This window comes from Nannospalax galili, unplaced genomic scaffold, assembly GCF_000622305.1.
Source record: "Nannospalax galili isolate Female #2095 unplaced genomic scaffold, S.galili_v1.0 scaffold1927, whole genome shotgun sequence".
Lineage (NCBI taxonomy): Eukaryota > Metazoa > Chordata > Mammalia > Rodentia > Spalacidae > Nannospalax > Nannospalax galili.
In genome coordinates, this window is record NW_008355500.1 from 20,761 (window position 1) to 45,451 (window position 24,691).

Below are 24,691 nucleotides of genomic sequence, written 5' to 3' on the forward strand. Positions count from 1 at the left end.
CGTTGGCGGGGGAGGGGCGGCCGCCGCCGTCGCCACCGCCTCGCGGGGGTCACGCCCCGCCCCGCCCCACGCCGCGCGCTCCCCTCCTCCGCGCCTCGGGGACTTGGGGAACTTCTCCCCGGCCGGTGGCAGCGGTGACGGGCCGCGCGCTGCACTCGTGGTGTCTTCGTCTGCATGTCCCCCCATCCCACCATCCCGGTTCTCCCCTCCCATCGTGACCCTCCCCACCCTAGTCTCCCTGCGGCCTGCGGGGAGCAGCCGGCTCGCGCCGGGGCTTTGAGGTTCCCGCCGCCACGGCTCCGGCGCCCCGGGGGGGCGGGGCCTGCCGCGCTTTGCGCATGCCCGGTGTGCACCCTGCGCGTTCCTGGCGCGCACGGGAAAGGCGGGGGCCGCGGGCGCCGAAGGGTACAAGGGCGCATGCTCCTCCGAGGCCCTCCTGGGCCTGGAGAGTCCCCCTCACCCCCCACCTCTACGTCCGACTTCCCCACTCCACTGCTGAGAGGTGCTGGGCTTTGTCTGCCTCCTGTGGCTCGTGGTATGGGGTGCAGGCTCGGGCTTGTGCAGGAGCACGTTCTGTGGGCCAGTGGACAAACTGCTCCCGTCGCAGTGAAGGTCGTGGCCCGTCCACCTTGAAAGCCTGCAGAGCCCGTGGGAGGGAGGCCTACGGTCTGCACCGCCCCCACCAGAACTCCCCCCCCCAACTTTTGTTTGGTATGTTTTTTTGCAAGCTTCCCACCGGGTTCTCAGTTAACCCCAGAAAGGGTTGGAAGTTGACATTGAGGGTCTTTTCTTAAGGCTGCTCTGTAAAGGAGTTAAGGGGGTCTTGAGTGCCTCACAGCCGCCCGGGCCTGCTCCAAGGGGTTAGAAATAGGTAAGGAAATCCCAGTTCGGAGATAGGAAGGACAGTAGGTCGGTAGTCTTTACAGCCCTGTGAAAATGCTTCACCGACGGCCCTCCCACGGAAGGCAGGCCCAGGCTAGGTGCGCAGGGGAGCACCGCAGCAGGTCTAGTCAGGTAGACTCTTGAAAAAGGAACCTACAAATTGCTTTCTTTGGCCAGTCTGATCAACTTTGCAGGACATCTGCTCTCCCACCCTCTTCCCCCCACGCTCCCCTTTGTGGATCAGGACAAGGCTTTGTGGGAGTCCTGCCGCCTGTACTGGGTTTTGAATGAGTTTGGGAAAGCCAGGTTGAAGCGGAACATCGCTTTCTGAATTGGCAGCGTTAGTCTACTGCTAGATCAATAGGGTCTGTGGCCCGGAGAAAAAGATTCTTACTCTGCTAGGATCTCCTGAAGAGTCGAGGGGCTCAAGAGACCCACCTCTACCTGGTTTACCTCATGGAACCGCACCTTTTTTGGGTCTCAAGGGGAGATTCTGTCTCCAAGTAGAGTCTACTGCAGTTTGTTCTTGGTGGTTTGTATGTATATCTAAATTTGCTGTTTCTATGCGAGTGTGTTTGTAAACAGGAACTTAAAAAGCTGGTCTGGTCACCTTAGAAAAGCTAGAGAGGCTGAGCATGGTGGTACTTGCCTTTAATAGCACTGGGGGGGGCTGAGGTGGGCTGATCTCTTTGAGTTCAAGGCCAGTCAGTGCTACATGATGAGATCTTGTCTCCATTAAAAAAAAAAAAAAAAAGAAAGCTAGCTGGGCATGGTGGCACACATCTTTAATCCCAGCACTTGGGCGGCAGAGGCAGGCAGATGGCTGAGTTCAAGGCCAGCTAGGACTACAGGGAGACCCTGTCTCAAAAAGACCAGGGGGAAAAAAAACCTAAGACTGTTGAGCCATCTTGGGGCTGGTCAATACATTGTCCAAGACTGGGTGAATCCAGGGGGCACCCAGATGACTCTCTGTTAACACTTGGAAAGTGCTGTCTTGAGTTTCTGCCTCTGTTAGGATGGTTGAGTTTGGTCTAGCCTCAGAGCCCGGCCTTGCAGCCCCATTTCTTCCCTTAGACCTAGGCTAACAGTCTGCCCATTGGTCCGGGGCCCAAGGCCATGGTCTCCCTCTGCTACGCAGACTGGGGCCCTGCAGTAGTCTCACCTTCAGAAGGGCTTCTTCGTCTTTGCAACCTTGTGGGCTGCTGAAGGAGGTTCCTCTGCCCAAGTGTCTGAACCAGCCTTTGCCTTCGCTGTCTTGAACCTGCAGCTGGGTGGGGCTTGGGGAGAGTGAGTCACGTGCTTACATTGTTGGGGACAGAGCTGTCTTGCATGAAAGAGGGGTTCTTGTAGTAGTCTGCTTACAGATACTGTGAATTCAGTCTTGGGCTGTTCTGTTAGGATCTGGGGTGGTTGTGTTGGGTGAGCATTTTGTCTTTCAAGGGAGCTGCTTGTGGGACCTCAGACTTGCAGAGCTAGTAAAACAAGAGTCTTGGCTGAGTCCTCGGAAATTGGTGCGAAGCACAGGTGTCCAGTCTGGGGTTGCTAAAGGTTTCTTGAACCCTGAGATCCATCAGCCCATTCTGAAAGAAGCCAGTGTACTGAACTGAAGGCTGATCTTGAAGTGGGAGAGTTGGTAGCCCACTGGGGCCTGTTGACATCTCTTCTGTGGACCTGCCTCCTCCCAGAGCATCAGTCTCTTGTGGAAAGGTTGGCCCTCAGCCTTGAAAACGTGCCTCTTCCACTCAGGCAGTAATTCAGAGAAATTGCTGTGGCCCAGAAATCCCATTTTGTCGATTGAAGAAGCTCAGTGAATTGTCTGTGGTGGCCGCATTCATGTGGGCCCATGTCACAGTCGTGACTCATTGTTAGGCAGCAAGGTGAAGTGTTCACTTGTCCTGTTGGTCTGTTGCAGGCTTGACTGCAGGCCTCAGTCGAAAGCAGTGTGGCAGTCACACGTTCATCCACAAAACCATTTCCTGGCCCTTGGGTGGAGTCTGGGTTAAGCCTTGGAAAGCAGTAAAACCTTGTTCTTTTCCCTTTGCATTCCCCTCCCTCCCATGCTTGGGATTGAACCCTGGGCTTTGCATATGCCACAGCCACACACCCCGGCCTCTCACCCTTCACATCCATCTTTCTGCTCACTGGAATCCCCCTGGATAGGGCCAGTAGGCCTCTGGGATCATTCATGATTGGCTGTTGGAGGTCTGTGGCCATAACAACAGAAATATTGTGAATTATTGACTGAAATATTATGAATTGCATTCCTTATTTAAATAGTTTATTCCTTGTAAGAGGGAGGGAAGAATTAAGCTAAAGAGATGATGGGGGAAATGGTTACAGTTACCTCCATACAGGGCCCTTGATAGAGAAAGGTGAGCCAAGGTGGCAGTTCATGCCCTTTGAGGGAACCAGGCAAGGTTTCCCATAAGTACCTTTTTCAGAAGGGCAGGGCATTTTGCTAAATGCCTAGCTGCCAGGAAAGGCCACAGGAGCCATATCGGTGGCAGTGGGTACCAGCTGCCCGCACACAGCTGAACCCCACCTGGCCTGGTGGAGTTTGAGATCCAGGGGTGGCCACAGCGCCTCTTGTTGTATCTGCATCTCAGTGCTGGGCATTTTTGACAAACCTTAGTGGTAAGTGCTGGGGCATGGGAGCCCTTGAACTTGTGTCTGCTTTGGGGGCTGTTGGTGCAGGGCGCTGCCTGGACTGTGGCTGCTTCTAGGCCCTCATCTATCTTCTCTCTATTTCCTGTGTTTCTTAAGGCTAACAGAAAGAATAGTGGAGCACAGGCATGGGTTTGTGGGATCCTAGACCTGGGGCCCAGAGGCTTATAGAATATAGAATATTCCAGCCACGCCTGCCTTTCAACTAAGGAGAGATAACAGGAAAGTAGGCTTCCATCCATTCAAGTAACTTGAGTCTGGCCCTGGGGAAGCTGCCTCCACGCCCCAGGTGAGATCTGAATAATTTAGCAGGCAGGCTCCATCCCTCTGGGGCCCTGGGCTGGCTGAGCCTTGGTCCTGTAGCTCGGCCTCTTCCTCCTCTCCCATGGACCTGATTGAAACTGGCATGGGACAGCCCGTGGGGGCACCTTGGAGGTCAGGTTCCCTGAGAAATAAAATGTGTCTGCTGTGGAGTGTGTTGTCAGGGACGTCTGACCGGGGCCTCTGTAGGTTTGGATCAGTTGGAACTGGAGCTGCTGTTGGGTTCCTGTTGACTGCAAGCCTTCCAAGAACAGCTCCCCAAATGGATGGGGCCTCCTTACCCTTAGTGTCAGGGATGGTAGTTCGGGGAAGCACAGGCAGAAGAGAAGGCACCAAGTGGGCATGCAGATGGAGTCTAATAATCCACTTTATTTAATTACATTTATTATTTATCTGCTTATTTTGCTGCTGGGGATAGAGCCAGGCCTTTGCTAGGCATGTGGTCCACCATGCACTGCACATCAGGCTACAATAATCGTACCAAGGGTAGTTCTGTGTTTTTTATTTTTTATTTTTTTATTTTATGTGTATGAGTGTTATGCCTGCATGTAGGTAAGTGCACCCGTGTCATGCAATGCTTGTGGAGGACAGAAGAGGCTGTTGGATCCCCGGGGACTGGAGTTACAGTTGTTAGCTGCCATGTGGGTGCTGGGATTCGAACCCAGGTCTTCTGCAAGAACAACCAGTGTTCTTAACTGCCAAGCCATCTCTCCAGCCCCAGTTCTGTGTTTTTAAAGATTTATTAATTTTATGTGTGTGTGCCTGTGTGAGTTTATTTTGCACCATGTGCATGCAGGTGCCTATGGAGGCCAAAGGCCTTTGATCTCCTGGAACCAGAGTTACAGGTGGTTCTAAGCTGCCTGATGTGGGTGCTGGGAACCCAGCTTGGCTCCTGTGCAGGAACAGTAAGTGCTCTTAGCTGCCGAGCCATCTTTCCAGTTCTACAAAGGGTATTTTGAAACCAGGTGTAATCCCAGCACTTAAGAGGCAGAGGGATTTTCTAAATTGAGGCCAGCGTAAGCTGTGTGGTTAGACCTTGTCTCAAAACAAAAAATGTATTTTCTTTAAAAAAAGAAAAATATACATATATATATGTATGTATGTATAAAATTTCGTGTGTGTATATAAAGTGCATGTGTGTGAGTGTGGACACTCACAGCCCATGGATACTATGTGTGGAGGTTAGAGGACAACTTTTGAATCTGTTCTTCCACCATGGGTCCTATGGACTAAACTCAGTTTAGTTCGTCAGGCCTGTACAGCAGGCACTTTTACCCACTGAGCTTTCTCAGCACCCCAGAAGTGTATTTTGAAAGGGGAAAAAAAAACCCCACGTATTTTGACATTTAAGAAAGCAGAGTACCAAGAATTTAATGGATACAGCCCAGAATTGGGCAATGGCCTTTTATTAAAATGCCAGATTTGCATGAATAGTTGCAGACTCCGTATCCCTGGTGATTTTTTTTATGTTTAAGATTGCTGGGTATTGAGAACAAAAGTGTCCTGGACAGACAGGTGTGGTGTTGCGGGCCTGGAATCCCAGCACCCGAGGAGGCTGAGGAGGAGGGTCACTGAGACGTGGGACAGCAGAAGTATATAGGTAGCAATCCTGTCTCAAAAACGGGGGAGAGGGTACTCTGGCTGGAGGCTTGGTAGGCCTCCCCATTCAGTGCTGGTCCCAGCTTTCGGGCAGCAGTGACTCAACCCTTGGAAGGCCCCCTGTGCCCTGTTTTGCCTTATCCACCTCTCCTGGTGAAGGTAGGTACACCTGTCTCGTGTACTCCTCCACCCCACTGAAAAGCTCCTGTGACAGGGGAGCTCCTGTGGCTGGTGGCAAGGTGACAATGCAGAAGTGAAGTGGGGCTCCAGGTTGGAAGGCCACCTGTGTACCACACTGGGAAAAATAGAGCTTGTCCCAGGATCACACGTCCCTGGGTCCCCAGCCTTGTGGGCTGGTCTTGTACACATCTCTGTGCACAGATTCAGGAAGAATGGGATTTGGCTCAGTTTTAGCGTTGAGCTCATAGCAAGAAGACTGATGGTGGTTTTGGGGTCACTCACCTTGGAGCACACAGATGAAGAGGTGCTTGGGTAGGACCTCTGATCAGTGTACAGAGCCCCTGGGTAAAAGCATCAGTAATAATTTTCAAGCTTTGCAATGGCACATGCCTGTAACCCCAGCACTCAGGAGGCTAAGGCAGGAAGCTCATGAGTCAAGGCTTAGCAGGGTTGTTGGGTGAGACCCTGTCTCCAAAAAAATGAAGTAATTTTCGTTTCATAGGACAGCTGTGGAAAGCGAGGAGCAGCCTTAACAAGCTAATTCTTTTCCTTCTCTTTCTCTCTAGAAACTTGAAGGGTCTAAGTGCAGAGGGCAGCTTTTGATTTTTGGGGCAACCAACTGGGACTTGATTGGTCGGAAGGAAGTGCCTAAACAGCAAGGTATGAGAAATGATTTCTGAAAGATGATTAACTGCTTCTTATTAACCAGGTGTCCAGTGGAGTGCATTGCCTACCCACCAGGTAGGTATTCTCTGTGTTTACAGTTTAGTTCAGAGAGGCCAAGTGAATTGCCTGGGGCCACCCAGCTACCCCAGTGAGGGAGCTGGATTTGAACTGGACCCTGTTCCCATGCAAGTCTGCTTTCACACTTCTTCTGAAACCAGTTTTGTTGAGATTACACAGGGAATGTATATAGTACCCTCAAATGGCCTCGCCCCCTTGAGACTTCAGTTCAAGGAAAAGGCTGGTCCTGTGCTGTGGTGCCAGCTTGTATCCAGATGCCTGTAGTTGGGTGCCCTTCCTTAGGGGCAGCCGGACCATTGGAGAGAAGCGGGCTGGCTTAGTGCCATGTTTTATGGCTCTCGATTTCATTTGGAAGCACGCCCAAAATGCTTCCCAGCATTGCTCTGCCTGTGAACAAATATTTGAACACTGACACACCCTGGCGCCCAAACCCGGGGCTTTGGCGTCCGTCTTGTCCTAGGAAGATGGAAGGGATCCTGCATGTTGGAGATGGAGCTGACAGAATGCTGCTCCCCTCGTGGAAAATAACCCAGCGTTCCGCAGTTGACACCTCCAGGCTGTGCGGCTGTGCCAGCATCTGCCAGTCCTGAGCGAGCAGAGGGGCCATTTCGGCAGGGAGCACACACCAGCAGATTCTGGGGACCGGGCCCTGCTCCAGGGTATCCCTTGCCCCATAGACTTGGCAGGGGCATCTCGATCTGACAGTCACCCCTGCCTCCCACACTCTGTATAGCCTGGAGGCTCTTAGAAGCTGTGCCAAGGGTCCTGGGTAGAGCGAGCTAGCGACGCAGGCACCTTGCAGTTTAGTCCTCTGCCCCCATCTTCACCTTCACTTCTGGCCTTTTGCTCTCTAAAGTCAGGTTTATGTAATTTCATGTATTACTTTGTAAGCATTTAGGTAGTTTTGGGCTCCCCAGAGCTGTCAGGCAAGGTTTATCTCCATCTGTGCTACAAGGGGGGCGGGGGGACGGGACAGGGTGGGAGGGACACTTGTTCGCCCACCCTGTCTTTGGGCCCTTGTTTCAGTGGCAGCATACAGGTCCCTCTGAATTGTAGCCTGTGGTGAAGATGACCAGGCCCTGGGGGTTGGAGACCATGGAGATTGTCTCCCAGTCCTGGCTGTGGAGCCATGGGCACCACTAGGTTTTGACTTTGACTTAGACCCCTCTGAACTGAAAGACGAGTCTTTGGAACAGGAGAGACCTTGATACCCTTGTGGCTGATGACCCTCCGCAGGGAGAGGAGCGTTGACAGGGTTGTAGCACCTGGGAAACCTGGGCCTCTGGGACAGCTGGGACCTGGCCATCCCTCTGCTCTGCCCCCTGGTGCCCCCTGAGGTAGGGAACAGTTATAACTTGCAGGCCTGGAACACCTGCCCCTCGTACCACCTCTTTCTGAGCAACACATTGTGTTCTCTTTTCCTACTTTTCCGTTGGTGCATCTGCTGTCCTCCATGTCAGGAGCTGCCCTCGGGCTTTTCCTCAGGAGAATTGGTTGATTGGTTTGTTTTCTTGTAGCCCCAGCTGGCCAGGAACTTACTATTTAGACTAGGCTGGCCTGGATCTCACAGAGATCTACCTGCCTCTGCCTCCGGAGTACTGGGATTAAAGGCGCGCGCCACCACATCCAACATTCTCCTCAGAGTTTTAGCAGCACATGAGTGTCATCTTGCTCTGTCTCTTGGAAAAGACTGGTTTGCTTAGCACTTTTCAGTGGTGGTATAGGCAGGCTAGGTGTGGCTCCAAGGTCTGATGGAGCCCTCTGATGCTGTATGATGGAAAGGCGGGTGGGGGGGGGGGGGGCACTTGTGTTTTACCTTGTTGGCAGGGAGACATAGAGGATGTGCCTCCCAGGTTGACTGGTTGGGGATGGGAAGCCTTTTCATCATTCGTCAGTTCTCAGGGAGGTGTCTGAGGCACTTGACTTACTGTGGCTAGCTTCTCAAGGTTGTTGCCAGTGTCTGGAGGGGCTTTCCAGAGCTCCAAACTGAAAGAAGGGGGGGCGCTTGTGTTTTACCTTGTTGGCAGGGAGACATAGAGGATGTGCCTCCCAGGTTGACTGGTTGGGGATGGGAAGCCTTTTCATCATTCGTCAGTTCTCAGGGAGGTGTCTGAGGCACTTGACTTACTGTGGCTAGCTTCTCAAGGTTGTTGCCAGTGTCTGGAGGTGCTTTCCAGAGCTCCAAACTGAAAGAAAAAAGAGCCTCACCCCTGTCCTCAGGGGGAAGTGTAAAAGGCGGGGAGTAGCAGTTTCTTTTCCTTCTGGGCTCTATTGAGGAACTGGATACTCAGCATGTGCCAGGCATTGCTGAAACCTGATGAGGGGGGACACCATGGTTGTCTGGTCCCTGTCGCCTGTCATGGGGTTAGATGTACTATGTGGGATGCTCAGGGAGGGGGCAAAGATTAAAGGGCATGGTGCCAAGTCAGATGTGGCTTTCCTAGTATGTTTGAAGGGTTAGTGGGGAGCAGGGAAGGACACACTCGAAGCCTAGTAAGAATCAGGTGACCAACAGGCCAAGGTTCCTGGGGATGGGTGGAACTTTGGGTAGCAGGGTTGGAGCTGGGATGGATGGCAACAGGGTCTTCCTCCAAGGAGTCTGGTGGGTCTGTGGACTGGGACACTAGTGGAGGCCAAGAAAGCCTCTACCTTCTGGCTATGGAGAATAGGCAGGAGTTCTCAGGTATGGTGCTTGCGATGTGTCTAAGCCCTATATCTCACCAGACAGAGTGCAGGAAGGCCACCCTGCCTTGTAGCAGAACTGGAAGACCAATCCCTGGCCTGTGCCAGGGACATGTTTGCAGTAGCTGTGTGTGGGTCTGAGGAGAGCTGGGCTAGCACCATCAGTTTGGAGGTGGACGCCAGGTTGGTGTGCATTTTGGGCTGTCAGGTGATTAGAGACCACTGTGCTAGCATGGCCCCCTGAGGAGCACTGGCCCCTGGCACACGAGGGAAGTGGACCTTGGATGGCGGGTGGCAAGTTTGGGTGCTCTTTACCAATCCACTGATCCAGTGCTCCGCGGGGGTTTGATTTGTATTCTTTCCTTTGCAGCTGCCTATCGCAATCTTGGCCAGAATTTGTGGGGACCCCACAGATATGGGTGCCTGTCAGGAATCCGGGTGCGGACGGTGGTCTCGGGTTCATGTGCCGCCCACAGCCTCCTCATCACCACAGAAGGGAAACTGTGGAGCTGGGGTAAGTACTGGGTGCAGGTCACACAGGCAGGCTCTGCTTTCTGTCTGCATTCATGGCTGCTCTGTGTGTGCGGGTATGTGTGGAAGTCAGAACGCCTTTGTGGAGTCATGTCTCGCCTTCGACATTTTTACGTGGGTTCTGGGGATCGAACTCAGGTCCCTTAATGTGCTGAGCTGTCTCTAGTTCTCGGAATCCTCCTTTGTGAACCTTTTCCTGAACTCCTGTACAGTGTGAGCTTTCTCCTGCTGGGGTCCCTCTGACCAGCCCCCTGCTTGAGGCCCATCATGCCTTCAGTTGGGCCTGTCCTGCTCTGTAGCAGTGTGGCATCACTAAACGCCACTCGCTGGCACCTCTTGTCGTAAGGCCCTGTGTTGAGCCAGGGTCCTCGCAGCTTCTGTGTTGGTCTGATTCACAGGGTCTTTGCCCACAGCCTTGGTTCGGTTCCCTTTTCTTTCTCTTTGCCTGGGTTCTTGGTGCCTCCCAGCCTTCCCTCTCTGCCTCCCTCACACCCCACTTTCCTATGACCCTGTGATACACACGCAGGCCGCTCTTCTCCAGGTAGGCTATAAGGCACTACCGGACACTTCATCCCAGGGCTTCTGCAGCTGGATGAGCTGCCTTCATCCCCTCCTTTGTTTCTAGCCCTTGGCTAGCTTCTATTCCATATGACTACGTTTTTATATAGGTCTGTTTGAGCCATTTTTTTTGTGTGAAAGAGCTGCTGTACCAAAGTCCAAATATATTAACATGTGCTGTCTTCTCTGCACTTTGCTAATTTTGTAATTATGTTGAAAAAAAAAAAAGCTAGCGAGTGTGTGTGGCCCAAATTTATCCTTCCCAGGCTCTTGATGACACGCCGACATCTGCCCCGGTTTTTGTTTTCTTCTCGGTGCAGGGCCCCTCCTCCACCTCCCTGCTGCCCCGTCCTCCACACAGGCCATGCCTGGCCTTTGATGTCCCTGGTCCTGGCATCCCTCTGCACCTCAGGGATCCACTCACATGCAGTGGTTCCGACCCTGTGGCAGGAGCATTGCACAGCCAGTGATTCCCCCAGAACGAGAAAGGGGCGCCATTGAGTGGCTGCAGGGCTGTGGGACCCCGGGGTGTGGTGAGTCCACTGTTGGACCATAGACAGAGGCACTGGGCACTCTAGTTCACTGAGCCCTGTCCTGCACACAGCCCGGTCTTTGACTGTGGACTTGGACGCAGCGGCCCCTCTGAAAGTTGGCACCTGCCTCTCTTGCCCAGTGCCGGCCTTTTATTGATGCACATTTCCCAAGAACTTTCCCCCTGAGGGCTGGCTACTGCCATCTCTGTGTGCCACCTTCAGGGTGCTGGGGCACAGCCTGGTGACCTTCATGACCTAGGCCGACTTAGAGGGAAAAGCCCATCAGTGGACAAGATGGGTGTGAACCCCAGTCCTACCCACTTTTCAGCTTTGTAAAGTATCCATGTTGGGTTACTCTAAGGGGTGAGGGTCCTAGGTGTCCTGCTTTGTTTTGTTCTGGATCTTTTGGAACCTAGGTAGGATTTCGGGGTTTCACCTGTCCCTGCTTTCACCTAGCATCTGTCCTAAGCTGAATCTGGTCTTCTAGCGCCCCGGTGCATTGCCAAGGCCTCTGCAGGGACTGGACCCCTAGGCTTGCCTTCACACCCACAGGTGCAGTGAGACAGCTGTAGTGGGGGAGGGGGCATGTTGAGAGCAGGCCTGTGGTGCAGGGTGGAGGTGCAGATGGAAGGGGAAATAAGGGCAGAAGCCACAGTGTACCACACTGACCCTGAGGTGCAGGGGCAGTGTCCCACAGCCGTGGGGGACAGATGGTGTGCCTGGAAAGAGTAGTGGGGCCTTCTCTCCCCCTGGCTCTCACTGCGGGGCTTGTTGGAGGGAGCTCTCCTCCTGGGCTTGGGAGCCAGAGACGGCCATGCCACCTAGCATGTCTTTGCGCCATTTACTTAACCAGCTGTGATCTGTCTGCAGGTCGAAATGAAAAGGGGCAGCTGGGCCATGGTGACACCAAGAGAGTGGAAGCCCCCAGACTCATCGAGGCCCTCAGCCAAGAGGCGATTGTGCTGGCAGCATGTGGGCGCAACCACACCCTGGCGCTGACGGGTAAGGAGGTGGCTGGCTCTCTTCCCTCTGAGGCAAAAGGCCCGTAGGGACTTTCCTCTGGGAGATGGGTAGAGCTGCCAAGTGACTTTTGGTCAGCGTCAGGAAGATGCCCAGGAGCCCTGGTAGTGTGGGCGGTTTCTCGGGGGTAGTAGGGTAATGAGAGCCCCCACAGTGTCTCTGGGTTTTGGGGTGCAGCAGGACTCTGCTCTCCCGCCCTCCTCCCTGCCCCTGTCTCATGCCCTGCCTGGAAGATGAGCTTGTTTGGTAACTTTGATGCCCAGCCTGGTTGAAAGCATTCACCCTCACATTCCCTTTGTGATGATTTTCTCTCCTTCTAGAAACTGGTTCCGTGTTTGCCTTTGGAGAGAATAAGATGGGCCAGCTGGGCCTCGGCAACCAGACAGATGCTGTTCCGAGCCCGGCCCAGGTATGACTGGAAAGGGGGACTGGTCATCAGATGGGCGTGGTTCAGATCAGGTTGATAAGCATCCTGAGAAGCTTTTCCTGAGGAAAAATGTGGGTGGAGAGACTTTGTTCTAAGTTAGCTCTGTTCCAAGGAAAGGGGGAAATGTCCAGGGTGTAAGAGTCTTCTGTGATTACTGTGATTACTTTGTTCTGATCTTATGAAGTCCCTCAGTCAGGTGCTCAGAGCACAGAAGAGGCTTCCTTGTTCCTGGCAAACCTACAGTTCCTCCCAGGCACAAGTGCTGAGTGCCCAGTGAGTGGCTCCAGTGATGGGGGAGGTTGGTGGCTGAGTCTAGGGTTTAGAGGGTTTGAAGGGCTCCTGTTTTCTAGCCCTGTTCTGGAGTGCAGTTAGGCAATTTGCAGAGTAAGCATGGGCCACATTCACCTGCCCCATTGCTTGGCCAAGCAAGCACTTGACCGCTTGTGTTCCCGGCTTCTGCCTGGGCTTCTCCCAGGTTCTGTGTTTGGTTTCCAAACCCTGTGCTCTGTGCACAGCCTTTGCTGATTGCTGTCTTGGTCTCCTTGTTCGAACCGTTCTATTCCTCGTGTGTACCTTCATTTAAGACTGGAGAGCTGTTAGAAGGGCTGTGGAACAGGTCATTATAACTGGTGGACTGTAATAGCCGAAGCACTGCATGGCATTTTCAGAGTTGGGGCTGATGGGGAATTGGCCCCAGAAGTGAGCTTTTGGGTGTCTGAGTTTCTGTGGCTCCAGCCCTGGCTCCCTTGCTGTACTGAACGTGGAGCTCCTCGAGCCCCCTCAGTGGAACCCCAGAACACGAGTTCCCATTCTTGGCTTCTGTCCTGGGAGGGGGGTCACCAGGAGTTGGTGTCCCCACAGTCTAGGCTTGTGTTCCATGTATGCCCTGGGCACTGGCCTTTAGAGATGTGTAGTACAGAGTCTCCTGTGACCTCCGTGACCATTGCTTCACACCAGGGCCCAGGAAGAGACTAAACCACGTCTGAAAGCCTTGCTGTCTTCTTTTCAGATAATGTACAACGGCCAGCCCATCACCAAGATGGCCTGCGGGGCTGAATTCAGCATGATAATGGACTGCAAAGGGAACCTCTACTCCTTTGGGTGTCCTGAGTATGGCCAGCTGGGTATGGAAGTCTGCTCCTTAACAGCTCTGAAATCTCACTGTGAATTTAGAGCCAGAAGTCAGTGTGGGGCTGCACACATGTTAGAAGCGTGGGTAATTGATCCAGATAATAGCCTTCATCCACTAAGTGGGCCTCGTGTTTAGTGGAACAACTTGTTACTTACAGGGTTATAGAGAATCACAGTGCATTTACTTCAGCAGAAACATCAGGACTGGAGTCAGACAAAAGATTCCTTTTTTTCTGATTCAGAAATCCATTTGTATAAGTTAGGATCTCAAAGTAAGGGAAGAAAAGTAACTAAAACCGAACTGCCTCCTTTCACATTTACCATTATTGGAAATGCGAAAATGGTGTGATGGTGGGGTTGTTCTGAAAACCAGGATTACACCTGGTGTCCTAGGAGCGGGGTCTGCTTGTTAACAGCCCATCTCTCCCCAGCGTGGACTCCCCTTCGGGCATGTTAACCAGTGCTTCATAGAGCAGAAAAAAAGGAATGGGTAGCAGTTCCTTGAGAGGGGACAAAGCTCCCTACCCGAATCCTGTGAGTTCTCCATTTTCCTTTCCATCCCACACCGACACCTTGTTTCTTCCTGTTTCTTCCGGCACCCCTCTGCTCCTGCGCCTTCTCCAGTCCTGAGCAGGAGGTGAGGCGTGGGCGCCCCCTGCTGGTGCCTGAACAGCCTGCACCTGCCCTGGGATCTGAGTTTGCTGGGTCCCAGCGTCATTAGAAGTGCGCAGATGGGAAGGTATAAATAGAAGGCAGAGCGCCACGCTGGCCTCAGACTTCAGGGAACAGTGACTCTGGGAAACTAAATATACTGCAAGTCAGAAGTGAGTAAGAAAGACCAGCCCCTTACACACATCTGTGCTGGTTGCCAGGGAGTACCGGGACTGTTGGATAAATGGTTTCCATGGTCACCGACCTCCTGCCATACCCAGGCCCAGCTCAGGAAGCACATTTCTGTGCCTCCTGTTACGTGTGCAGCTTCCCCCACCACCCTGGGCTTCCTTAGAAGCTGATTGAGCATCTTATTCTAGTCAGTCCTCTTTCCTCCAGGAAAGTGATCTTAAGTGTAAGAGGGTGGCATTTGTGGGGCAGTTCTGAAGGGACTGTGTAAGCACTATGTGCTCAGCCTGTAGTAGGTTAGGAAGTGACTTGGTGCTCATCTATGGAACTTCTCATTCTTAACTCCACAGCTTACTCTAAAACGTGTCTACTCAGAGCTGGGAGTGGTGGCACACGCCTATGGTCCCAGCAGTTGAAAGGCAGAGGCAGGAGGATTGCAGCAATTTTGAGGCCAGCCTGGTTCACGTAGTGAGTTCCAAGCCAGCCAGGGCTATAAAGTGAGACCTGTCTCAAAAAATAAAGACTGGGTGGTATCTCATCAGTTATAGCACATACTGCTCTTCCAGAAGGCCAGTTCAATTCCTAGCACTCAAGTCAGGCAGCTGTAACTACAGCTCTTGGGGAATTCTTCAACCTCTAGCTTCTGTGGACACCTGCACTCGCATGCTCCCCTCCCCCATCCCCCAATACAATTTAAAAACAAAAAGCCAAGTGACTGTTGAGAGGGCTTAGCAGTTAAGCGTGTTCGCTGCTCTTCAGTTTTGAATCCTAGCCACCCCTGTTGGAAGGCTCAAAGCTGCCTGTAACCCCAGCTCCAGGGGCTCTATCACCCTCTTCTAGCCTCCAGGGGTACCTGAACACAAGTGCACATACTCAGACATGCACACATAGAGGTACATTTTTTAGAAGTAAAACTAAAGCCCCCACCCCATATTTCTGCTCCTGTTTCAGTCCAGATTGATAGATTCCCTTTAGAATTCGTACGTGATACCTTTGCACAGGTCTCATGGGCTCACGCTCCATCATGCTCTGCTGCATTTACTAGGATCAGGGAAGCCCCCCCTCCCATCACTTCCTGGAAGAGCTGCTGCCCTGCACTCTGGGAACAGCCAAGTGTTGTGTGTGACTCCTTCAAAGGATGTGGAAGGAAAAGAATTCCAGGATGTGTCTCCTGCCCTCTGGGGATAGTCTGAGCCAGCACTTGGATAGGAAAGTGAAGGGACTCTTGGTATTGAATGCTTTGCAGAAACTTAGTCAACAGAAAGCAGTGTTTAAAACAGCATTTTGTGTGGGTGTAAGAAATAGCTCCCATATGCTAATGCATGCGGTGGTTGACTGATGTTCTAAAATGTGGTAGGCCCGGAAAAGGCGGGGAGATCCCTGGTCAAGACCCTCAGGCTTTTCAGATGACAAGTGCCTCCCAGGTACCTGAGGACCAGAGTTGGAGATCCTAACTGCTTACAAGAAAGCTGGCCCCAGCAGTGCCCTGTAAGCGAAGCCCAGCATCCTGCCATACTGGGTTAGGCTGGGGTCTAGGGATCTCCCTGAAGTACAGCACCCATGCATTGCGGCCCATAAAGGGCTGGTGTGCAGAACAGAATCACATCTGGTCAAGGCCCTGCTGTGGCAGTGCATCAGCCGACAGGCTGCTCCCTGCTATGTGGATGAAGTGGCCACTTGAGACAGCCCCAGGAGTGAGAATGTTCTGGACTATTCTCTAGGCTGCAAACAGCCTGGCTCCTGGTTAGTGGGCCAAGGCTAGCCCCTTCTTGCTCGTTTTTGTTTTTATTAAAGACTGTATCTTGTAGCCTAGCATGGTCTCCTGGGATGCCACCAACACAAGGAGCCAGAGTGCCCTTGAGCTTGTCCTTGGGCCACAGGCACACATCTCAAGTGCCAGTTTTATGGTGCTGGGATTGAGCCCACACCTCGTACATGCTAGGCTGGCATTCTACCAACAATTAATTGAACTAATAATACATCCCCAATCCCCGTGTGACTTCCTATCCCTGCCAGGTCATTTGTGAGCTCCAGGCTTTTGCCTCCTTTGACAGTACGTATGGGTCACTGCTAATTCATAGAGAGAAATTGGAGCATTACATGTTGAATGATTGTGTCTATACTAGTCCCTCTGCAGCTCCTTGACACACCCCAGGTGGGCACAGGTGAGGCTTGTGCACTATTCTTGGGGTCAGAGGTCCCCACTGTTGTGATTCCACGTGGAATATATGTAAGGGGTTTCCCAAGTTAACCCCTACTTGGAAGGGTGTCCATTGTTGATTTCATTATGTTCATGTTTTTAAACTTCTTTTTTATTTACATTTTAATTTTTATGTGTGTATTTTGCTTGCATGTATGTAAGTGCATCCCTTAATGCGATGCCTGTGGAGGTCAGAAGAGGGCATCAGGTCCCCTATAACCGGGGTTACAGACTGTTGTTAACCATGATGTGGGTTCTGAAGACTAAACCTGAGTCCTGCAAGACCAGCCAGTGCTGAACCATCTCTCCAGCCCTTATGTTCATTTTAAAAGAATGACCTGTCCACACCCATAAACTCGTGACCAACTGGGTGGGCTGGACCTCTGGCTAGAGAAGCCTGAGAGCCCAGGTGGCCGTGGTGGAGTGGGGCAGGGTGGGCTTGTTTCCTGGCCCTGCTGCGGCACCTCATGCCACGGCTGAGGGCTGGCTTTGTTCACCACAGGGCACAACTCGGATGGGAAATTCATCGCAAGGGCGCAGCGGATAGAGTATGACTGTGAGCTGGTGCCCCGGCGGGTGGCCATCTTCATCGAGAAGACCAAAGACGGGCAGATCTTGCCTGTCCCGAATGTGGTGGTTCGAGATGTGGCTTGTGGTGCCAACCACACGGTGAGGCTTGCTTCATCTTACTGCCCGAGAGCCACGCAGTATAGGCTGGTTCTGGGTGGGCATCCTGCCTTACTCAGTCTGTCATTCAGCTGCGTGCAGTAGAGTTCTGTCAACGACTCCTGAGTCTGCTGTTAGTGACACTTTGAGACACATCTAAACATGAACATCCCCCAGTGACACAATAAGCATGCTCCTGCTTTGCCTGATGAGCCCCGAGGGCACTTCTCCAGGTGACAGTGCCCTCTGCTGGGGCCAAGAATAGTTCTTCATTCATTGAGGGACTCTGCTTAAAGGTTAGCATAGCAGAATAGTGCCTGCAGGATAATCCGTTGGGTCTTTCCTGCTCCCGGGGCTATTTTTGTTTGTTGTTGGTGTGTGTGGTGTGTTCACATGTGCTGGGAAGTGTGTGTGGAAGGCAGAGGGCAATTTCCACCTTTGTTCTCGGCTCTAGGTTTGCAGTCAGTGCTTTTTACCCACTGAACCATCCTGCCTATCAATCTTTTGAGCACTTTGCTGAGAATGGCTCTCCCTCCCCCTTCCTCTTTTTCTCTTGATGGGGGGGTCACTATGTAGCCCTGGCTGGCCTCGATCACCATGCAGATCCGGCTGGCTTTGAACTTGCAGAGATCCACCTGCCTCCGCCTACCAAGTGCTGGGATTATTATTTCTTTTTTTTTTTAAATTTGTCTTTATTTTATGTATATGAGTGTATTGCCTGCATGTGTGTGAGTGCATCTGTATTGTGCAATGCCACGGAGATCAAAAGAGGGCTTCGGATTCCCCTGGAAATGGAGTTCAGGACAGTTTGTAGTCACCTTGTGGGTGCTGGGAATTGAACCTGGGTCCTCAGTGCTCTTAACTGCTGAGCCATCTCTCCATTTCAATATCAGCAAGGAGCCAAGAGCCCAAGTTGAGAGCTCTTGACTGCTGTCTTGCCGGCATGGTGGTACTCAGTGGATTGGCTGCAGATGTCTCAGGCCAGCAAGCCCATAAGCCAGAGTTCTGTTCTCAAGGAAGTGGCCAGACCTTGCTTGGGGCTGCTTGTGTGAGTGGTTTTCCCTCCCCCGCCCCAGCTGCTCCCTCAGTCCCATGCTGGTTTTTAGTGAGTTGCACATTTCTTAGGGTTCAGATGTGAAACCTCAAAGACAGAAGAAAAGGCCGATTGTGGACAGTGGCACGTCCACATTGTCCTCACCAGGCCTGGGGTGGCGCTTACCTGTCTGTATCTGGCAAGGGGCGCAGCAAAGGGTTGCCGGCCGACTTGCAGACAGCTGTTTTGCTTCTTGAGGAAGGGGACACACTTGCAGTTTAAAAAGAGGAAAAGGAAAAATGGCATCCCTGCAGCAAGACCAGCACCAGGCATACCGACTGCACACTTTGCCAGCTTGCTCCCCACATCGCCTCCCACCAGGCAGGCAGTGGTGTACATCGTCCAGCTTCTTCATCATCTGCCTCTACCATCCACGGCTGCCCCCAGGTCCTCTGGACAGAAGCAGTGACCCCTCTCTATCTTCTGTGGAGGCCCGTGTGTCCCAATCCTGTGTCTCCTGTCCCTGCAGCTGGTCCTGGACTCCCAGAAGCGTGTTTTCTCCTGGGGCTTTGGCGGCTATGGCCGGCTTGGCCATGCAGAGCAGAAGGATGAAATGGTGCCTCGCTTGGTGAAGCTCTTCGACTTCCCAGGACGGGGTGCGACCCAGATCTACGCGGGTTACACCTGCTCCTTTGCCGTTAGTGAAGTGGGTCAGTTCTGGCTTCCCTTGCCTGAGGGCCCTTCCATTCCCCATGGTCAGAGCCAAGGTTTTCCCTCTCTGTGGGTCATTGCTCCCATGGGACCCCAGAGCTGTTGTCTGTCCTGACTCTGAGCCCTAACTCGCTTCATTCCTGGGACCCTTTTAAACAGGGTGTCCGTCATCCACCTCCTGCCTTGGTGTTCCTGAGATGCCTGTTTGCAATGTTAACATGTTCTGCTTCCTTCCAGGTGGCCTGTTTTTCTGGGGGGCCACCAACACCTCCCGAGAGTCTACCATGTACCCGAAGGCCGTGCAGGACCTCTGTGGCTGGCGGATCCGGAGCCTGGCTTGTGGGTAGGTGGCAGCACTGCCTGGGGCCTGCAGTGTCATTCTTCCCGCATTGTCGCACATACCCGTAGGTGCCTATTTCTTTGGGAGGGCTTATGTGCCTGCTGACACCAGCTCTCGTGGCTGGTACCAGGGTATTGAACTCCTGAGGTCTGGGGGAGGAGAGAGTAAGGGCCTTACCAAAGGGCCTTACCATATCAGGACAAGTGACTCGTTGCATTTTTATGGAAAGAATGTCATTTTGAAAGTTTTTGTGAGTGAAAACACAGAGGTTAACTATTTCCTCTTGGTTAGGGATACTGGAAAGGGAAAGAGAACCTTTTAATTTTGGTCCTCATTGAAGGGCACCTGCTAGCTTACCCAGCACTTCCAGGTGTGTGACAGCTTGGCTCTGAGCTGTTGCTCTTTGGTCCCCTGTGTCCCCCCCACCCCCAGGTCCTGTGTATGAAGTCTCTCCCTTGAGAATGGTTGGTCACTTTCTCCCTGTGTGGCTTCTTCCCAAAGGACCTCCCTCCAAGGGAGCCAGGGCAGGGGTGGGCACTGAGGCCCCAGCTTTGACCCTGCACAGGATGGAACTGTCTTTGGGTGGGAGAGCCTTCTTGCCCCTTACCAAGTTTGCAGTGTGGAGATGGGTGTGTGGTGGCATTAACAGGTGTCCTTGACCCAAGGCCAGTGGTACAGGTAGCCTGGTAGGGTGTCCCTGGCCACAAGGTGGGTGGTGACAGCTTGTGTCTGTTACAGGAAAAGCAGCATTATTGTGGCAGCAGATGAGAGCACCATCAGCTGGGGCCCATCACCGACATTCGGGGAACTGGTGAGCCTGCGGGTGTCAGTGGGAGAAGTGGACTGGTCTTTGAGGAAAAGGGGTGGTATTTCCTTGTACATTAAGGACCCATTACCCTGTTCTTTATTGTTGGAGGTTACATTTGGTTTAGTGGCTGGTAGGTATTGAGACTGCTTGCTGTCCATACTGTGGAGCAAGTGGGCAGTCAGGGTTCCGTTTGTCCCTGTGTTCTGTGATGGGAGAGGTCCCTGCTCTTGGTCCATGGCCCCAGGAAGCAGTGTCTCCCTCAGCCACTGGGTCTCCAGTACCCCTGTCCTCCAGCTGTTGAGCCCAGGTAGGCAGCTGTGGCCATTGGTTTGTGCTCCGTGGAACAGTATGTCTTCAGGCCAGCCACAAAGATGATTTGAGGACATTGTCTTTGACCTCAGTGACTTGAGTGAGTCAGAAGCAGTGGCCTTGGTTCGTGGTGGCCTATCTGCATTTCTTTTTTTGGTTTGTTTTTTTTGTTTTGGTCTTTTTGAGACAGGGTCTCCCTGTAGCCCCAGCTGTCCTGGTACTCACTATGTAGACCAGGCTGGCCTCAAACTCAGAGATCTGCCTGCCTCTGCCTCCAGAGTGCCAGGACTAAAGGCGTGCGCCACCACGCAGTCTTCACATTGAGACTGTCTCAAAATAAATGCCTGGCATTGCATTTATTTTCTTGTCTTCAGCTTTCTTTCTTTCCCTGGTTGTCTTGGGCGAGTGTTTTTTGATTGGTGGCGTCAGGACAAGGGAGGCCGTCCTTTGATCCCTAGATCATCACTGGGTTCTACTGGCCACTCGCTCCTCAGGGCTCTGGGCACACTTGTATTTGGGGCTCTCAGACCTGGGGTGGGGGTGCTCTTCTGAGGCATCAAAGAGACTAAGAACCTTCCTTCATCTCTGCGTTGCTCTCGGGGAAGATGGATGGCTTTATGGGCCCATCAGAAACGGAATTTGGACAGCCAGGTGTGGTGGCTCACATAGGAGTTGGGGAGGCTGAAGCAGAAGGATTGCAGAAAAGTTCAAGGCCAACCTGGACTACATGCTGAGACCCTGTCTCAAAAAAACAGAAGCCAGGGGCTGGAAAGATGGTTCAGTGGTTAAGAACACTGACTGTTCTTGCAGAAGACCCGGGTTCGAATCCCAGCACCCACATGGCAGCTAACAGCTATCCGTAACTCCGGTCCCAGGGGATCCGACAGCCTCTTCTGGCCTTGGCAGGCATTGCATGACATGGGTGTACTTACCTACATGCAGGCAATACATGCATACACATAAAATAAAAATAATAAATTAAAAATTAAAAAACAATTGCTCCTCTGTGTTCTGCTGAGTGGCTCTGGTGAGTGAGATGCCCAGAGTTTTCCTTCTGTTGGGCCTTGCTACCGTCCCTGTTTCTGTGAGCATCTCTGCTTGTCTCACCAGGGATACGGGGACCATAAGCCCAAGTCTTCCACTGCAGCTCAGGAGGTGAAGACTCTGGACGGCATCTTCTCAGAGCAGGTGAGTGGAGTCTATGCATCTGCTTATGTTTGTGTTCACAGTCTGCAGATCTTTCCTGTCCTCATCCAGTCAGTAGGAGAGAGGGGTAGAGGAATGCTGGCCAGGTCCAAACAGCAGATTTGTTTCCTGGGGCAAGAGCCTGGCTCCTGGCTCCATCAAATTGCTACCCACGACTGGGGTACACACTACTAGGCTGGGGTCAGAGACAGGTCCCCTGAACAGAAAGTGTGGGAGGCAGATGGTAGGGCTAGACCGTGCTGACACAGAAGGGTGTGCACAGAATCACAAGCACACTGGGGCTTTTCCTGGGGAGGTGAGAGGCCCGAGGAGCTGTGTACCTGTGTCCATCTTATCCCTTGTCCCCCCACCAGTTCCTGCCTATAGGGCTCGTGGAGCTTCTATCTGTAAAGGCATCATGTCACTGTCTTGTGAGACCAACTGTGCTTAGGAAGGAGGGAGGAGGGGTTTCATTTGAGTTCCCGGGGCCCGGTTTCTCTTCCCCCTTGGCCAGTCCAGTAGCGGATGTCCCAGTGCCCTGGCCTCTGTGGTGAGATGCCTGTGCACAGTTGACACTGGCTCATTTCCACAGGTGGCCATGGGCTACTCACACTCCTTGGTGATAGCTCGGGATGAGAGCGAGGCGGAGAAGGAGAAGATCAAGAGGCTGCCCGAGTACAACCCGCGCACCCTCTGAGGTGGCGCCTGCCTCCCCTTGTGGCAGCTGTCGTTCCATGCGCACTGGGACCGGAAGTCAGACCAGGAATTTAGGAAGCAAAAGTTGACCGAAGGTGCATCTTCGTAAGCCTCCCTGAGGTTCCATTTTCTAAGTGATTCAACGTTAACTACGTTTTTCTGTACGCTTTCCAAAGTGGTTTTTTTTTTTTTTTCGCCTCTCAATGTTTAATTAAAATATTTGCTCATAGTTGGCTTGCCTTGCCTACAAAGAGGCAGGAACTTTGAGCAATTTAGTTTTTTTTTTTTAAGTTGTATTTCTTTTCTCCCCTCCTAAGTACACTTGCCCAGCCCTCCTGTTCCAGTTGTAATTAATTAGCATTGTGATCCGAGTGGGTGCCACGTGGGAGAAAAATTGCCATTTTCCCAGACAGAAACGGCCCTCCCAGGAACCAGCAGCATCTAGGCCGAGACGTCCCTGGTGGTCAGTCTCGATGCAAACTCCCGCCTGTGTGTTTGGGAGGCTGGTCAGTTGCCTGCTTTTCCCCCCACAGACTGGCTGAGGCTGGTGCTCATGCTGTTGCTGGTCTTTGCTGCCTGTAAGACCCATAGCCTTTTGGCTGAAGTGTTCATAGAACTAGCCATTCCCCCCTGGTGGGGGCTTTGGGGGTCTGTGTTAGCCATTTATCTCTACTTTAGCTGTCAGAGAAGCCCAGATGAGAATTGGAACCAGGGAACCATGGGGTGCAGGGGGTGGGGTAGAGGTGGGGAACCTTTGCATTTGTTGAAGGCCTGGTTTTATGGCTCCCTGTGGAGCCCAGGCTGTTGCTAGTGCTTGCCAGTTAGAGATTGATCAGCCAGCAGTCAAAAGTGCTTTCTCAGCCCTCTAAGGATGGACCAGCCCTCTGTCAAGCCCACTGCTGTCGCCTGTGTGCTTCACCTGTCCGCTCCTGCTGTGGAACGGCCGCCCTGTTCTGAGACTTGGCCCTGATGCTCTTTGGTTGCATCTGTTTGGCTCTGGTACCAAATAATTGGGATTCCTGACGAAGTCCCCTGCACACATCAGCGCAGATGCTGTGACTGCCACCCACGTCCCCCACAAGTGCCCTCTGCCCGAGCCCGTCCTGGCGTTGACTGCGTGGCTGAGTTCCGAGGTGCCTTTCCCGGATCCCTCCTCGAGAACCCGAGTGAGGCGGTGGCTCGGGCTGGGGCTCTTGGCTTCCAGAGGGTCTGGGCTGGTTTGGGTGCTTTAACTAGGGTTTAGCTTGGTGGTGCTTTGCAGGAGAGGGACAGGGAGCTACGTGTGAGGCTGGGTGGGTGGGAAAGTTAAATTCTGGTCTTGAACTTTTGGTTTTGCTTTTGCTCTTGTGACCACTTGTTACTGTCTCGATGTTAAAATGCCAAAAATGATGTAGTCATTGCTGTCCTCCCTGTCCTCCATTGCCCACACTCCACAGTGGCTTCTGTCCTTCCGGGGATGTGTGTGTTTCTTGGCTGGTGCTGTGATCTTGCAGGAATGGGATTGCATTCCCACTGTCCCATCCTGTATTTGGCTGTAATCAGTCCAGGTAGCAAGTCCCAGCAGTGCTTCAGCAAAACTAACCTGCTTTGTCCAAGTCCCCCGGACACCTCCCCTCACTTCCATGTGTGCAGGACCCGAGTTCTGGAATTCTGCTCAGTGTCTGCTCCTTGTACCCTGGAGGTCTCCCTGGAGTTGTATGGTCACCCAGAGGGTTGAGGATGTGCAGTGACCCTGGGCTGAGCTGGGCTCAGATCTTCCAGGGAACAAACCTAAAACCAGCAGCCAGCCAGCCTGGCGAGAGCCCCTTCCAGGGAAGGGTAGAAAGGACCTCCCAGGAGACAGCCCCTGTGCCTGGCCACCCTGCCTCCTTTGCCTAAAATTTTCATCTGAGCTTCCCCAAAGGGAAACCCCTTTAGAACAGGAGAATGATACTGAAGTCCTGGGTGGGTTGCTCTGCCTGGCCCGTGGGCTCTGGTCCTCCGGTCAGGAAGGAGGGCTCATGAAGAAGGTGGAAGGAGGGAACAAGAGGGTGTTGGGATCTGGTTGAAGGTGCCTGGTTTAGTGCTGTTAATTGTCTTATTTTTTTTATATATATTTCTTGGAGTAAACATTTTAAATAAACAGCATCATTGTTTACTCTGTCTCGGTTTCGCTGTTTCCTCTTCAGCGGCGTGGAGTGTGTGGAGCAGTGCTGTCTCAGCCTCTTTGCTTACACCCCATAACCAAGACTGTCTACAGAAGGGGAAAGCCCGGGTGGGGGCAGCTCCTGGGCCATTAGAGCCTAGAGGGGTCTGGGAAGCCCTGACTCTGGCCATAAGGGAGGAGGGCTAAGGATTTGTCAAAGGTTTAGAGAGGATGAGTCCCAGTCAGCCATAATTGGTCTGGGATTTTTACTTATTTTGGGGGCAGTGAGGACAGGAACAAGGTCTCATGTGGCCCAGCCTCCACCAGCTAGGTCCTAGGATGATAGGCATTCATCACCCTGCCCAGCAGCACCTGAGGCTTTAGTGTGATTAAATTTTACCCAGCCCTAGGTTAACAGGAACATGCTGAATGTGTTGGAAGGTCTGATAACCATGACGCTCCATAGGTTAGGGGATGGTAAGTTTGCTTTTGACCCAAGGTGTTTC

The 24,691-nt window shown here is 52.7% G+C and overlaps 1 protein-coding gene across 1 annotated transcript in view; it reads left to right on the top strand.

The window, feature by feature from the left end:
- The window catches only part of Rcc2 (regulator of chromosome condensation 2), a 25,668-nt gene extending 1,466 nt beyond the window's left edge, over nucleotides 1-24,202 (top strand). The window contains exons 3-14 of the mRNA XM_029556014.1: nucleotides 259-405; nucleotides 6,213-6,306; nucleotides 9,443-9,586; nucleotides 11,565-11,696; nucleotides 12,035-12,123; nucleotides 13,151-13,265; nucleotides 16,815-16,981; nucleotides 18,541-18,721; nucleotides 18,960-19,065; nucleotides 19,801-19,873; nucleotides 21,290-21,367; nucleotides 21,957-24,202. Coding sequence (XP_029411874.1) covers nucleotides 259-405; nucleotides 6,213-6,306; nucleotides 9,443-9,586; nucleotides 11,565-11,696; nucleotides 12,035-12,123; nucleotides 13,151-13,265; nucleotides 16,815-16,981; nucleotides 18,541-18,721; nucleotides 18,960-19,065; nucleotides 19,801-19,873; nucleotides 21,290-21,367; nucleotides 21,957-22,061 — 1,431 coding nt within the window. The 3' untranslated portion in view covers nucleotides 22,062-24,202. The remainder of the gene's footprint in view (nucleotides 1-258; nucleotides 406-6,212; nucleotides 6,307-9,442; nucleotides 9,587-11,564; nucleotides 11,697-12,034; nucleotides 12,124-13,150; nucleotides 13,266-16,814; nucleotides 16,982-18,540; nucleotides 18,722-18,959; nucleotides 19,066-19,800; nucleotides 19,874-21,289; nucleotides 21,368-21,956) is intronic.
- The last annotated feature ends 489 nt before the right edge of the window (nucleotides 24,203-24,691 follow it).